This window comes from Monopterus albus, unplaced genomic scaffold (genome assembly GCF_001952655.1).
Source record: "Monopterus albus unplaced genomic scaffold, M_albus_1.0 scaffold34.1, whole genome shotgun sequence".
Taxonomy (NCBI): Eukaryota; Metazoa; Chordata; class Actinopteri; order Synbranchiformes; family Synbranchidae; genus Monopterus; species Monopterus albus.
In genome coordinates this window covers 4891555-4906068 of record NW_018127914.1, presented here as the reverse complement: position 1 = coordinate 4906068, position 14514 = coordinate 4891555, and the positions used below count along the sequence as shown (strand labels likewise).

General features: G+C 45.0%; 2 protein-coding genes across 2 annotated transcripts; one reads left to right on the top strand and one right to left on the bottom strand.

Moving 5' to 3' along the window:
• Positions 1 to 363: 363 nt before the first annotated feature.
• Positions 364 to 7343, bottom strand: LOC109958667 (cell surface glycoprotein 1-like). Its single transcript, XM_020597507.1, has 3 exons — positions 7145 to 7343; positions 6602 to 6769; positions 364 to 2626 (listed from the first exon to the last, which is right to left on the bottom strand). Exons 1-3 carry the CDS (start codon positions 7341 to 7343, stop codon positions 381 to 383), a joined length of 2613 nt encoding a protein of 870 aa, XP_020453163.1. The 3' UTR covers positions 364 to 380.
• Positions 7344 to 8551: 1208 nt separating this feature from the next.
• oscp1a (organic solute carrier partner 1a) lies at positions 8552 to 13948 on the top strand. Its single transcript, XM_020597506.1, has 12 exons — positions 8552 to 8663; positions 8827 to 8856; positions 9396 to 9550; positions 10449 to 10616; positions 10770 to 10850; positions 10935 to 11038; positions 11374 to 11502; positions 11614 to 11658; positions 12370 to 12374; positions 12559 to 12730; positions 12819 to 12879; positions 13826 to 13948. Exons 1-12 carry the CDS (start codon positions 8552 to 8554, stop codon positions 13946 to 13948), a joined length of 1185 nt encoding a protein of 394 aa, XP_020453162.1.
• Positions 13949 to 14514: the final 566 nt, after the last annotated feature.

Below are 14514 nucleotides of genomic sequence, written 5' to 3'. Positions count from 1 at the left end.
AAGACCTGCTGTGGGCCCCGCATTTCCACCACTCATTTTCTATTGATTATGTACAGGTAATATGTTTTCGAAACTTGAGACACATTTTGAGTAAAATACATAATATATGCAAAAATAAAGAAGGCATCTGTCTTAGATTTTAAAACTTTCTTTTCAGCCCAGAGGGTCTAGGGAGACTCAAAACAGACACTATAAAACAAAAGCAAACCAAAAGCATCACTTTTTTTTGGAAGAGATAATGTTTGTATATGGCCAAATGATAAAGAAAGGGGAACAGATTAAGTAGTATTTATAAATTGGTTTCACAGTTGTTGTTTTTTTACAGAAATTTAGTTAATATCAAATAATATCTTTTACTTGTGATAAGTTTCTTACTTAATTTAACCTCTATGACAATTACGTATTCTCCAGACTGGTTTTGGCTTATGCTCTATTTTAAGAGGAATGTTTGGGAGAACACCAGGATAGGACTTGGGTACTGCAGCAGGTATAGTGTTTGGTGGATTGATTAGATGTGGTCCATGCTTAGGTGGTGTTGGGTGTGGTGCGTGTACTACTGGGGTTGTGGAATGTAAATACAGCCCAGTTGTTGGTTCTGGTTCATATGCTGACTGGAGTGTTTTCTGTGAATCTGGGCCACTGGCTGGTTCTGGTGCTGAAGCTGCTTGAGGTGTTGTCAGTGAGTCTGGCTCGGTGGCTGGTTCTGGTGTGGGTACTGCTTCAGGATTTGTTTGTGAATCTGGCCCAGTTGCTGGTTCTGGAGCTGCTTGAGGTGTTAGTGAGTCTGCCTCGGTGGGTGGTTCTGGAGCTGCTTGAGGTATTGTTAGTGACTCTGGTCCGGTTGCTGGTTCTGGAGCTGCTTGAGGTGTTAGTGAGTTTGGCTCTGTGGGTGGTTCTGGTGTAGGTACCGCTTCAGAATTTGTTTGTGAATCTTGCCCAGTTGCTGGTTCTGGAGCTGCTTGAGGTGTTGTCAGTGAGTCCGGCTCGGTGGCTGGTTCTGGGATGGGTACTGCTTCAGGGGTTGTTTGTGAATCTGGACTAGTGGGTTCTTGAGGTGTTGTCAGTGAATCTGGCCCAGTTGCTGGCTCTGGAGCTGCTTGAGGTGTCAGTGACTCAGGTCCAGTTTCTGGTTCTGGAGCTGCTTGAGGTGTTGTCAGTGAATCCGGCACAGGTGCTGGTTCTGGAGCTGTTTGAGGTGTTGACAATGAGTCAGGTCCAGTTGCTGGTTCTGGTGTGGATACTGCTTCAGGATTTGTTTGTGAATCTGGCCCAGTTGCTGGTTCTGGAGCTGCTTGAGGTGTTGACAGTGAGTCAGGTCCAGTAGCTGGTTCTGGAGCTGTCTGAGGTGTTGACAGTGAGTCTGGCTCAGTGGGTGGTTCTGGTGTGGGTACTGCTTCAGGATTTGTTTGTGAATCTGGCCCAGTTGCTGGTTCTGGAGCTGTTTCAGGTGTTGTCATTGATTGTGGTCCGGTTTCTGGTTCTGGAGCTGCTTGAGGTGTTGTCAGTGAGTCTTCCTCGGTGGGTGGTTCTGGTGTGGGTACTGCTTCAGGATTTGTTTGTGAATCTGGCCCAGTTGCTGGTTCTGGAGCTGTTTCAGGTGTTGTCATTGATTGTGGTCCGGTTTCTGGTTCTGGAGCTGCTTGAGGTGTTGTCAGTGAGTCTTCCTCGGTGGGTGGTTCTGGTGTGGGTACTGCTTCAGGATTTGTTTGTGAATCTGGCCCAGTTGCTGGTTCTGGAGCTGTTTCAGGTGTTGTCATTGATTGTGGTCCGGTTTCTGGTTCTGGAGCTGCTTGAGGTGTTGTCAGTGAGTCTTCCTCGGTGGGTGGTTCTGGTGTGGGTACTGCTTCAGGATTTGTTTGTGAATCTGGCCCAGTTGCTGGTTCTGGAGCTGTTTCAGGTGTTGTCATTGATTGTGGTCCGGTTTCTGGTTCTGGAGCTGCTTGAGGTGTTGTCAGTGAGTCTTCCTCGGTGGGTGGTTCTGGTGTGGGTACTGCTTCAGGATTTGTTTGTGAATCTGGCCCAGTTGCTGGTTCTGGAGCTGTTTCAGGTGTTGTCATTGATTGTGGTCCGGTTTCTGGTTCTGGAGCTGCTTGAGGTGTTGTCAGTGAGTCTTCCTCGGTGGGTGGTTCTGGTGTGGGTACTGCTTCAGGATTTGTTTGTGAATCTGGCCCAGTTGCTGGTTCTGGAGCTGTTTCAGGTGTTGTCATTGATTGTGGTCCGGTTTCTGGTTCTGGAGCTGCTTGAGGTGTTGATAATGAGTCAGGTCCAGTTGCTGGTTCTGGTGTGGGTACTGCTTCAGGGGTTGTTTGTGACTCAGGTCCAGTTTCTGGTTCTGAAGATGCTTGAGGTGTTGTCAGTGAATCTGGCCCAGTTGCTGGTTCTGGAGCTGTTTGAGGTGTTGACAGTGAGTCTGCCTCGGTGGGTGGTTCTGGTGTGGATACTGCTTCAGGATTTGTTTGTGAATCTGGCCCAGTTGCTGGTTCTGGAGCTGCTTGAGGTGTTGTCATTGATTGTGGTCTGGTTTCTGGTTCTGGAGCTGCTTGAGGTGTTGTCAGTGAATCTGGCACAGGTGCTAGTTCTGGAGCTGCTTGAGGTGTTGACAGTGAGTCTGGCTCAGTGGGTGGGTCTGGTGTGGATACTGCTTCCGGGTTTGTGAATCTGGCTCAGTGGGTGGGTCTGGTGTGGATACTGCTTCCGGGTTTGTGAATCTGGCTCAGTGGGTGGGTCTGGTGTGGATACTGCTTCCGGGTTTGTGAATCTGGCTCAGTGGGTGGGTCTGGTGTGGATACTGCTTCCGGGTTTGTGAATCTGGCTCAGTGGGTGGGTCTGGTGTGGATACTGCTTCCGGGTTTGTGAATCTGGCTCAGTGGGTGGGTCTGGTGTGGATACTGCTTCCGGGTTTGTGAATCTGGCTCAGTGGGTGGGTCTGGTGTGGATACTGCTTCCGGGTTTGTGAATCTGGCTCAGTGGGTGGGTCTGGTGTGGATACTGCTTCCGGGTTTGTGAATCTGGCTCAGTGGGTGGGTCTGGTGTGGATACTGCTTCCGGGTTTGTGAATCTGGCTCAGTGGGTGGGTCTGGTGTGGATACTGCTTCCGGGTTTGTGAATCTGGCTCAGTGGGTGGGTCTGGTGTGGATACTGCTTCCGGGTTTGTGAATCTGGCTCAGTGGGTGGGTCTGGTGTGGATACTGCTTCCGGGTTTGTGAATCTGGCTCAGTGGGTGGGTCTGGTGTGGATACTGCTTCCGGGTTTGTGAATCTGGCTCAGTGGGTGGGTCTGGTGTGGATACTGCTTCCGGGTTTGTGAATCTGGCTCAGTGGGTGGGTCTGGTGTGGATACTGCTTCCGGGTTTGTGAATCTGGCTCAGTGGGTGGGTCTGGTGTGGATACTGCTTCCGGGTTTGTGAATCTGGCTCAGTGGGTGGGTCTGGTGTGGATACTGCTTCCGGGTTTGTGAATCTGGCTCAGTGGGTGGGTCTGGTGTGGATACTGCTTCCGGGTTTGTGAATCTGGCTCAGTGGGTGGGTCTGGTGTGGATACTGCTTCCGGGTTTGTGAATCTGGCTCAGTGGGTGGGTCTGGTGTGGATACTGCTTCCGGGTTTGTGAATCTGGCTCAGTGGGTGGGTCTGGTGTGGATACTGCTTCCGGGTTTGTGAATCTGGCTCAGTGGGTGGGTCTGGTGTGGATACTGCTTCCGGGTTTGTGAATCTGGCTCAGTGGGTGGGTCTGGTGTGGATACTGCTTCCGGGTTTGTGAATCTGGCTCAGTGGGTGGGTCTGGTGTGGATACTGCTTCCGGGTTTGTGAATCTGGCTCAGTGGGTGGGTCTGGTGTGGATACTGCTTCCGGGTTTGTGAATCTGGCTCAGTGGGTGGGTCTGGTGTGGATACTGCTTCCGGGTTTGTGAATCTGGCTCAGTGGGTGGGTCTGGTGTGGATACTGCTTCCGGGTTTGTGAATCTGGCTCAGTGGGTGGGTCTGGTGTGGATACTGCTTCCGGGTTTGTGAATCTGGCTCAGTGGGTGGGTCTGGTGTGGATACTGCTTCCGGGTTTGTGAATCTGGCTCAGTGGGTGGGTCTGGTGTGGATACTGCTTCCGGGTTTGTGAATCTGGCTCAGTGGGTGGGTCTGGTGTGGATACTGCTTCCGGGTTTGTGAATCTGGCTCAGTGGGTGGGTCTGGTGTGGATACTGCTTCCGGGTTTGTGAATCTGGCTCAGTGGGTGGGTCTGGTGTGGATACTGCTTCCGGGTTTGTGAATCTGGCTCAGTGGGTGGGTCTGGTGTGGATACTGCTTCCGGGTTTGTGAATCTGGCTCAGTGGGTGGGTCTGGTGTGGATACTGCTTCCGGGTTTGTGAATCTGGCTCAGTGGGTGGGTCTGGTGTGGATACTGCTTCCGGGTTTGTGAATCTGGCTCAGTGGGTGGGTCTGGTGTGGATACTGCTTCCGGGTTTGTGAATCTGGCTCAGTGGGTGGGTCTGGTGTGGATACTGCTTCCGGGTTTGTGAATCTGGCTCAGTGGGTGGGTCTGGTGTGGATACTGCTTCCGGGTTTGTGAATCTGGCTCAGTGGGTGGGTCTGGTGTGGATACTGCTTCCGGGTTTGTGAATCTGGCTCAGTGGGTGGGTCTGGTGTGGATACTGCTTCCGGGTTTGTGAATCTGGCTCAGTGGGTGGGTCTGGTGTGGATACTGCTTCCGGGTTTGTGAATCTGGCTCAGTGGGTGGGTCTGGTGTGGATACTGCTTCCGGGTTTGTGAATCTGGCTCAGTGGGTGGGTCTGGTGTGGATACTGCTTCCGGGTTTGTGAATCTGGCTCAGTGGGTGGGTCTGGTGTGGATACTGCTTCCGGGTTTGTGAATCTGGCTCAGTGGGTGGGTCTGGTGTGGATACTGCTTCCGGGTTTGTGAATCTGGCTCAGTGGGTGGGTCTGGTGTGGATACTGCTTCCGGGTTTGTGAATCTGGCTCAGTGGGTGGGTCTGGTGTGGATACTGCTTCCGGGTTTGTGAATCTGGCTCAGTGGGTGGGTCTGGTGTGGATACTGCTTCCGGGTTTGTGAATCTGGCTCAGTGGGTGGGTCTGGTGTGGATACTGCTTCCGGGTTTGTGAATCTGGCTCAGTGGGTGGGTCTGGTGTGGATACTGCTTCCGGGTTTGTGAATCTGGCTCAGTGGGTGGGTCTGGTGTGGATACTGCTTCCGGGTTTGTGAATCTGGCTCAGTGGGTGGGTCTGGTGTGGATACTGCTTCCGGGTTTGTGAATCTGGCTCAGTGGGTGGGTCTGGTGTGGATACTGCTTCCGGGTTTGTGAATCTGGCTCAGTGGGTGGGTCTGGTGTGGATACTGCTTCCGGGTTTGTGAATCTGGCTCAGTGGGTGGGTCTGGTGTGGATACTGCTTCCGGGTTTGTGAATCTGGCTCAGTGGGTGGGTCTGGTGTGGATACTGCTTCCGGGTTTGTGAATCTGGCTCAGTGGGTGGGTCTGGTGTGGATACTGCTTCCGGGTTTGTGAATCTGGCTCAGTGGGTGGGTCTGGTGTGGATACTGCTTCCGGGTTTGTGAATCTGGCTCAGTGGGTGGGTCTGGTGTGGATACTGCTTCCGGGTTTGTGAATCTGGCTCAGTGGGTGGGTCTGGTGTGGATACTGCTTCCGGGTTTGTGAATCTGGCTCAGTGGGTGGGTCTGGTGTGGATACTGCTTCCGGGTTTGTGAATCTGGCTCAGTGGGTGGGTCTGGTGTGGATACTGCTTCCGGGTTTGTGAATCTGGCTCAGTGGGTGGGTCTGGTGTGGATACTGCTTCCGGGTTTGTGAATCTGGCTCAGTGGGTGGGTCTGGTGTGGATACTGCTTCCGGGTTTGTGAATCTGGCTCAGTGGGTGGGTCTGGTGTGGATACTGCTTCCGGGTTTGTGAATCTGGCTCAGTGGGTGGGTCTGGTGTGGATACTGCTTCCGGGTTTGTGAATCTGGCTCAGTGGGTGGGTCTGGTGTGGATACTGCTTCCGGGTTTGTGAATCTGGCTCAGTGGGTGGGTCTGGTGTGGATACTGCTTCCGGGTTTGTGAATCTGGCTCAGTGGGTGGGTCTGGTGTGGATACTGCTTCCGGGTTTGTGAATCTGGCTCAGTGGGTGGGTCTGGTGTGGATACTGCTTCCGGGTTTGTGAATCTGGCTCAGTGGGTGGGTCTGGTGTGGATACTGCTTCCGGGTTTGTGAATCTGGCTCAGTGGGTGGGTCTGGTGTGGATACTGCTTCCGGGTTTGTGAATCTGGCTCAGTGGGTGGGTCTGGTGTGGATACTGCTTCCGGGTTTGTGAATCTGGCTCAGTGGGTGGGTCTGGTGTGGATACTGCTTCCGGGTTTGTGAATCTGGCTCAGTGGGTGGGTCTGGTGTGGATACTGCTTCAGGATTTGTTTGTGAATCTGGCTCAGTTGCTGGTTCTGGAGCTGTTTCAGGTGTTGACAGTGAGTCAGGTCCGGTTTCTGGTTCTGGAGCTCCTTCATTTGTCGGCCTTGTAACCTGATGAGATGTTGACGACTTTGTGTTGGTTTGCGGCTCCTCTGTCATTTCAAGCTTCGTTCCATCCAGTCCTGTTCCTTTTGCGCAGTTGCACGGTTTGATTTGAATGATGTTCTTAATGAGATCAGCACTGGGGAAGTTCATACTGAAGACTCCTAAGCAACCTTGATTTAAGGAACTTTTCTTATGTCCTTCCACAAAGTCGTAGATTTGCCCATTAACTGTTTCAGCCAACTTCTTTGGTTTGCTAAAACTTGGTGCTGCATTTTCAGTCAGCACAATGTGGTGATCACAGAGGTGTGACTTGATTTGCCTAATTTTGCCTTCAACATTGATTAGCCTGCTCTTTTCAAAGAAATTAGATTCATAATTTTTGGTTCCAACATAGAACGTGTCACTCTGGAGAAAAATAATCTTGCCCCTTGCCTGTTTCATGGTTGGTACTGACGACTCTGTCCATATTCTATATTTGTACTTTTCAATCAATCCCTTTAGCATGTTTGCAACTTTCCCTTTGTAAAGCCCATGTAGGGTCATTTTCAAGAGCACAGTCTCACTACTGTGAGAGTTTAAGAAGTTGAAAATGATGCTCAGAACTTCACCAAGATGAGTATGTTGCCAAAACATCCAGTGACTATCCCGGATATAAATATCTTTTTGGTTAGGAAACCAAATCCCAGCATGCAGGTCAAAGTAGCGTAGTCCCACTTTAAGTTGCTGCTCCAAGGTCCAAACCTGACACACAGCCAGTGGTCCCCCAGTTGACGATAAGCTTTCATGTGTTCCAGGAATAGTGATAGCAGATACAGGAGTCTCAGTTGGCACAGAATTCATCCAGGCTTGGTTGTAAAATATTGGATCTAGCGCTGGATCATCGTTGAAACCTGATCTTGAACCTACACAGGAGGTAATTCTGGTGGGGAGAAAGCCACGTTACTTTATTTTTAATACTGATTTGAGAATTTCAACAAAAGATAAATATTGTAATATAAACAAAATATTTAATTTCCTTTGTAAATAAATATTCGATTAAGTTAGCAAACCATACTAAGTGAAAAAGCACATTCATGTACAAGCATCATAGAATTACAATTATAAATATTATGTTCAACTTACAGAGAGAGACCGAGAAGCCAGAAGGAATGATGGATCTCCATATTTGTTTTTTTTTTTCGACCGATGTATGGTGCAGTGAACTTTTCCAGCTCTCTTTCCAAAATGAGTTTACATTTTCATAAAATTATCAATTTGCAAAAAATGTTTCACACTAGCCTAAAGAAACGTTTAACTGTAGACGACTGAGGGTGATTGTCTCCCGCAGAGTGAGCTACTGGAACAGTGTGAATACAGATAGACTGTTATTTGCATGTTACTACTCTAATCTTTTATTTGGAATGAGAGGGAGAGAAAGACAAAGACACATGGGCACCATAAAAGTGGGGAACAGATTATATCGCTAACAGTTTAGTAAAATGTGGCTTCAGGCACACTCACAGAGAAACACTGCAACATACAGTACACTGCACGTGAGCCAACCGTTAACTGAGCTGAATTTATTTTAAGATTTATGAAGTCAGTCACTAATGTTGCTGGAAATATCAGTATATGCAATATGGGTTGTACACTATATGTGAGATACTGGCAACAGGCATTTGTGTACTTTTGGTTTGGGATATTTTTAAAGGTTTTTAGTTGCCACTAAAATCCTAAAGCAAAACATACTGAACACATACTGTACCTATTTACTGTATGTGGTTGGTTGTGCTGTGCTGTGCTGTCACGTCATTCACATCCTAGTCAATAAGCCTGTCTGGCCACTGCTGATCCTCTTCCTGACCACCTGTTGCATCTTAGTGAGAAAGGTTATCTGCAGCACAATCAGATAAGACATAGAATTCTGTTAGCAGCAGAAATTCACAACAGAGCAATCAGATATACAAATGACAAGAGTGTTTATGATCTACAAGGAGCTCAGCTGCTTGTAACGCCTACTTCTGCACCAACTTTCTCCTCAGAGCTAATTCCTTCTTTGTCTTTGCAAGATGTCAGTTAAAACTCTGCCCCTGGTTTTCATTAATCTTGGTGGAGAGATGCTTTACATACTGGACCAGCGCCTGCGAGCCACCAGCACGTCTGAGGACAATTCCGAGAAAGGTAGAGGTAGCTAACTGACAGACTTGGTAGGTGCATACTCGTTTAACTCCCAGTCATCCCTTACCCTGGATGAGCTGTAGCTGTCAGACATCAGCTAATAAACTGAACACAAAGTTTGTCATGCACAACGTCACATAACGTCTATTTTCTTTCTCAGCTGCAGGAGTGTGGTCAGAGAATGATAGAAAAAGAGGTAACTGTGTATTCATGTTGTGAGCATATTATTAGTCAGCTTCTTTTTGCACCTGTAGTTTCTACTGTTAGCTGTAATTTTTACATAACTGATGTAGGCTGTGAGGAGGGGTGGTAGTTTTGGTAACACTTTATAATACAGCTGATGATTTACAGTGCAACTGGGTAAAATACTTACCCAGTTGTAAGTTTGATACTTGAACGCATCAAATTCAAGACTACAGCAAACAACTGGAATAACTAATAATATGTAACTGAGCATTTTAAAGGAAGGAGGCTCTCTCTCTCTCTCTCTTTGTTTTGAAATCACAATGCAGTTTAATGGCTAGACTGACAATTTTAACTATTTTTCTCTGTTTCACAGCTTCTGTACAGTTGTGTGCCGTTGTGGGGTAGCATCAGCTTTAAAGATTAAAGTTGCAATAGCATCAATATGTGGTCTTGTGTGCTCTCAAACTGCATGTAGCCTACAATTTTCAATAGCAAATTCTAGCCAATATTAACCTCTTGTGTTTTTGTCTGTTTTTTCTCCACTTATAGTTATGAATGACATCGTTGGGACCTTGTTTAGTAAAACCTTTATGGATGAACTACTCAAACCTCAGCAGCTGTATTCCCACAGAACACTGAAAACAGTGCTAACTCGGCTAGCGCACGCCTCCATCATGAGGCTGAACCCTGCCAGTATGGACAGGGTATGTACTAGATAATAGAAAAGGCTGTTTAGGGGGAAATCCAAGTCAGCTGTCAGGTCAGTCGATATGACCTTAAGTCAAGTATCAGGTCCTGGATAGCAGGTTTGAATCAAGTTACAGTAAGTCTAATGTGGAAAATTGAAAGTGTGAGTCTTTAGGTGTCTTTCTTCCAAAGCTGTGTTAATATTATTATTATCGCACAGCTGCTGTAAGACCAAACCCTACAACTCATCAGTGTAACCGTCAAATACTCAACATATTTGTCCATGCAAATCTTGATTCAAATTCATTGTATTTCTTTTTTAATTTGGGGAATTTATCAGGGTCTCCAGGTTTTAAGGGTTTTAATTTAAAACCTAAAGTCACGCCAAGTCTCAGTGTTTGTCTAAGTCAAGTCTTAAGTTTTATATTGTCCTTTTACGACAAATTCCAAAGAAAGACTAACAGCTGAGTGTGGCTCTCAGTGCGTTCCTGATCTGGGGCACTCGGCCATAATTAGTTCCTAGAAACATAACTCTTTAAAAACAACACACAAAAACAGTTTCATTGTCTCATTTTGGTGCTTGACTGACTCAAAATAAACTACAGTGCCCATGTTCATAGCAATGATGAACTTGCCCCCCAGTGAAATGTTGTGTTCACTGATACTATGGATTAGATTGATTTGTGCTATAGCCTATCAGGCGTCACACTAAACTTGCTAGGAGATCAAATCATTAATTTTGGTCTTCAATGAAAATATAAAATACTGCCACCTGTTTTATTTGACTCCATATCTCAAGTCTAAAGTTCTTAAACTAAATGCAGTTGAAAAAGTTCTAATAAGGAAAATTATCAGTTGGGGAGAGATTAGTATTTTATATTTAAAGTATTTTGTAATTTTTTTCCCCCCACATAGCTTTATGAGCTAACAATCATGGCATTCAAATATCAAGTCTTCCGCTGTCCACGACCAAAAGACCTGCTGCTCATCTCGTACAGTCACATAGATACCATCAGGGAATTGGTGAAAGACACATCTGTGGTTGTCAATCAAGTGGACGAGACACATAGGAAGATCATTGAGGTATTGATCAGACAAATGTTATTAAATAAATCTTACAGCTCTGATACATAATACCCCAGGACACAGTAGTCCATTTTACATTCCAGCTGCCAGTCTATTACTTCTGTCCATATACATCCTGTGTTACCTGTGTTTTTCTCTTCCTTGATGCAGGTATACTCATCTTTATCCGAAGGCGAATTCCAGCTCCTCAGACAAACACTGCTTATATTTTTTCAAGACATGCATGTTCGCGTGAGTCCTCTGTTATTAGTTTATCAGCTCATATAATGAAATGAAAGTACGACAATTAGCACTTCTTTTATTTTCTCTTCTCAGGTGTCACTTTTCCTCAAAAATCAAATCCAGAACCCTGACGGACGTTTTGCCCTGCCAACTTCAGGCCCAGTGCCTCATGGGATAGTTGTTCCGGGGCTGATTAGGTACACTGATGACTAACAAAAACATGGAATTTGATAATTAGCCATCTACGGGATCATTAATTGACATGTAGCCAATCTACGTGTCAATTTATGAGTGGGTGACTAGCCGGCAATTTTGGACAAGCAGATTTACAGTTTCAGTAAATATTCAGCTACCTTGTTAGCCATTATTTGAACACAGCCAAGTGGAACCAGATGTTCAGGTTCAGATGTCTGATGCAGCCGACAAGCTAACATCTTCATTTGAAATGTTCTTGCACTGAGTCTGAAATTTCCTCTGACTGATTATAAGACATATCTTTCAGTGTTTCATCATCTGCTTCCTGTTTTTGCAGGGTTTTTGACAGTAAGGGCAGAGAAGTGAGACGGAGCGAGTTCCCCGCCGGAGGAAGTTACAGCAGCCCAGTCAGGGAGGGATCTTTTGAACTGCATGGGGATAGAGTCATCAGCCTGGGCATGAATATGTATGTACTGGGTGGCACAGTGCACAGCGTTGAACATTTAGCACATACTGTAGCTCACGTTTGTACAGCATCTTCATGACATTGCTGTGTTTGTGTTTCATGAATTTAAAGGTACACTGTGAACCATCCAGAGGAGACACACACATCCAAGGCACTGTCTGTCAAGGTAGTGATGGGCAGATGTTTTCACTGCAGCAAACATGCTGGTCTAACTAACAACATAAATTAAGACAAACCATGCTATCCTTTTGGATTTTCCAGTTTTGGGGCCATGCTATTTTGCTATTATGCTGGCTCACTGTCATTCCTTATTTGGCACACCATTTTTTACTAGTGCAATGCAAAGGTGATCATAGAGAACACAACAAGATATATTCAGTGCAGCTGCAATAGATACTGATATATCTAAAATGGAGCAGAGCCCTTATTAGTGTTACTACTTAGTAATTTTCCTGCTATCAAAAGTGTTATGTCCATCAGGCTGTACAACAGGCTACTTTATTCCAATGCATTTATTTGAACTTATATGAATTATTATTATGTGAAGTAATGTGGTGAGTGCCCACATTAAGCACTTGTACTGTACAAATACCTCAACATACTGTTGTATATTTAAGATATCTGAATATTTACTGTACTGTAAAGTATACTTCTCTAATGTATAGTCATAATTTTCAAACCTATTTTACAATGTCCAGTCATTCCGTTCTTCTGTTTTACTATTTCTTTTTTATAATGTACAATTCTTTAATGTTATCACTGACGGAAGAAGTACTTAGATCTTTTATGTTACTAAAAGTAGCAATACCACAGAGAAAAAAAAAACTCTATTACCAGTAAATGGCCCGCATTCAAAATGTTTTTAAGTAAAAGTACAAAAGTATTGGCATCAAAATATACTAAGTACCAAATATCCATGTACTAAATTTGCCAAAAGGCACATTTCAGATAGACTAAATGTACTTCAGTACAGTATTTAGTTACTTTCTATCACAGAATGTTAATATATTTTTTACTATATTATTCTACTTCCTTTTGACTATGCATTATGCAAAGTCTTGTCTGTCATGCTGCAGGGAGATGGCACTCCCAACCCGCTGGCAAAGGAGGAGCTGAACCTGTTGGCTTGTCTGATTGGCAGCCTGAAGGCTGAGAACATGCCCAGAGCTGAATATGGCTTTCGGATCAACCTGTTTACCACAGACCAAGAGGAGGAGGAAGAGGCAGAGTGAGTTTTGTTTCTTTTCTTTTCTCTCATTCTCTGCAGTTAAATTAACATGAATTGCCACAAATATGACTTTTATTTTGGTTAACAGTGGAACTTCAGATGGAGCTGAAGAGTCTATGTTTGGAGTGATAAATATTCAGGCAATGCAGGTATATGTATAGTGTAGACAAAGATGGATTACTGAACGATCTACAGGGCACAGGCCCAAGGGATCAGTGTCCCTGGACCAGTAAGAAAAAAAAAAAGCGAAATAAATAATAATCTATGAAACAGGTCCAAAAAGAGACACAAATGATTGTAACTAAAAGAAAAACAAGTGCAAAGAGATGCAAAATAAGCACAACTAGATATAGGAGAAACTAAATCTAGACACAAAATGATCATAAAGACAAAACAACAAAATATCTGGGGGTCTTGCCCCTATGTAGGAAGGTAGGGCCTTTTACACCCAGCATCTCATAATACATCCATGGGTACTGATGTAAACAGTATAAACTGTAGCAAACCAGGTTTTACATACTCATCCTGTACATTAGTCTATGAAGGCCCTGCAGCAACACTACATTCATGGAGACCCATGTTATTATTAAATAAGCATCATTAAACATTTATTAAATTTGTCATGTAACGATATAGTTGAGACATTAATTCACCCTTTTTTGGAAGTAGGTTATTCATTGTAGTATGTAATTTATCAAGCATTAATCAACCTTTTAATAATGGCCACATCATTAAGCTGTTACAGCTACACTATGTAACTTTTTCCAAATATATTTTGTTGTGGAACTATGCTCCAAAGGTTCTAAAGGGTTTTGAGAGGGATTGACCTCTAACTAACCATAGATTTTTAATTATTTCTGCTTGATCAACAAGTTTTGCTGCATTCTTATTTCTTGTAATTTCCCAACAACAAATTTCTGAAGAACTGGGCAGAGTGTGGTAGAGCATAGTGGAGCAGGGAGTGGGAGTGGGAGTGCTGGGTGGAGGAGCAGGGTGGATTGATTTGGAGTTTCATGCTAGTGCTACCTTAAATTACATACTGTAGCTTTAATTACTGTATGAACAGCTGATATATTTGGGTTTGGCTTTGTTCAGGATGAACAGTCTGCAGCTGAACTGGCTCGAATCACTGGACAGTTTGCAGAAGAAGAAGAACAGCATGAAAACCCCAGTGGCAACAAAGGAGACGACCTGTTGGCCATGATGGATGACCTCTGAAGCTAATCTGTCTCTTTATTTTGATTGTGTGATCACAGACACAGATGTCTTTGATGAAATTCAAGATGTTTTAATGAGATTTACTGTTTTCTAAATGGCTGCCATCAGCCAGCCTGGCATCATGCATCTCAGGTGCAATCAAGTGTGAATATCAGCATCATCTCTTTCTATGTGTATAGTATCCACTTATTATTGTACTCTACACACCTGGGGCCTACTGCACAAAACTAGGATAAGGGATTAAGCCGGGATATCTTGGTGATCCTGGCGCAATTTATCCGTGATCCGGTTGCACTAAAGCTGGATTAAATTTCGGCAGGATGTTATGGTATAAATTACCATGGAGATTTATTCTGTGGAGCTAGCCTGCTCCAGACCAGGCTAAGTTCCAGGATTTATTTAATCTCATCCCTCATGTCAGTCAGCAGTCACCACAAACGGAAACCAGTAGTTATTTCACTGAGACAATGCCTCTAGTAGCACAGTCATATCCATGGCTGAGAGAAAAGCTACAATCACCTTGGAGGTGGAAGCCTTGATAATGTCAATTATCTTTTTTATTTTTT

Excerpts from the sequence above, each read along its gene's own strand:
- LOC109958667 (XM_020597507.1), bottom strand. The coding sequence starts at position 7,343 with ATGAATTCTGTGCCAACTGAGACTCCTGTATCTGCTATCACTATTCCT. Across the intron at positions 6,770-7,144 it reads AGATATTTATATCCGGGATA|CACCAAGTTTTAGCAAACCA; the intron begins GTCACTGGATGT and ends CTGAAAATGCAG. Across the intron at positions 2,627-6,601 it reads CATCATTCAAATCAAACCGT|ACCCACCCACTGAGCCAGAC; the intron begins GCAACTGCGCAA and ends TATCCACACCAG.
- oscp1a (XM_020597506.1), top strand. The coding sequence starts at position 8,552 with ATGTCAGTTAAAACTCTGCCCCTGGTTTTCATTAATCTTGGTGGAGAG. Across the intron at positions 8,664-8,826 it reads TGAGGACAATTCCGAGAAAG|GAGTGTGGTCAGAGAATGAT; the intron begins GTAGAGGTAGCT and ends TCTCAGCTGCAG. Across the intron at positions 9,551-10,448 it reads ACCCTGCCAGTATGGACAGG|CTTTATGAGCTAACAATCAT; the intron begins GTATGTACTAGA and ends CCCCCCACATAG.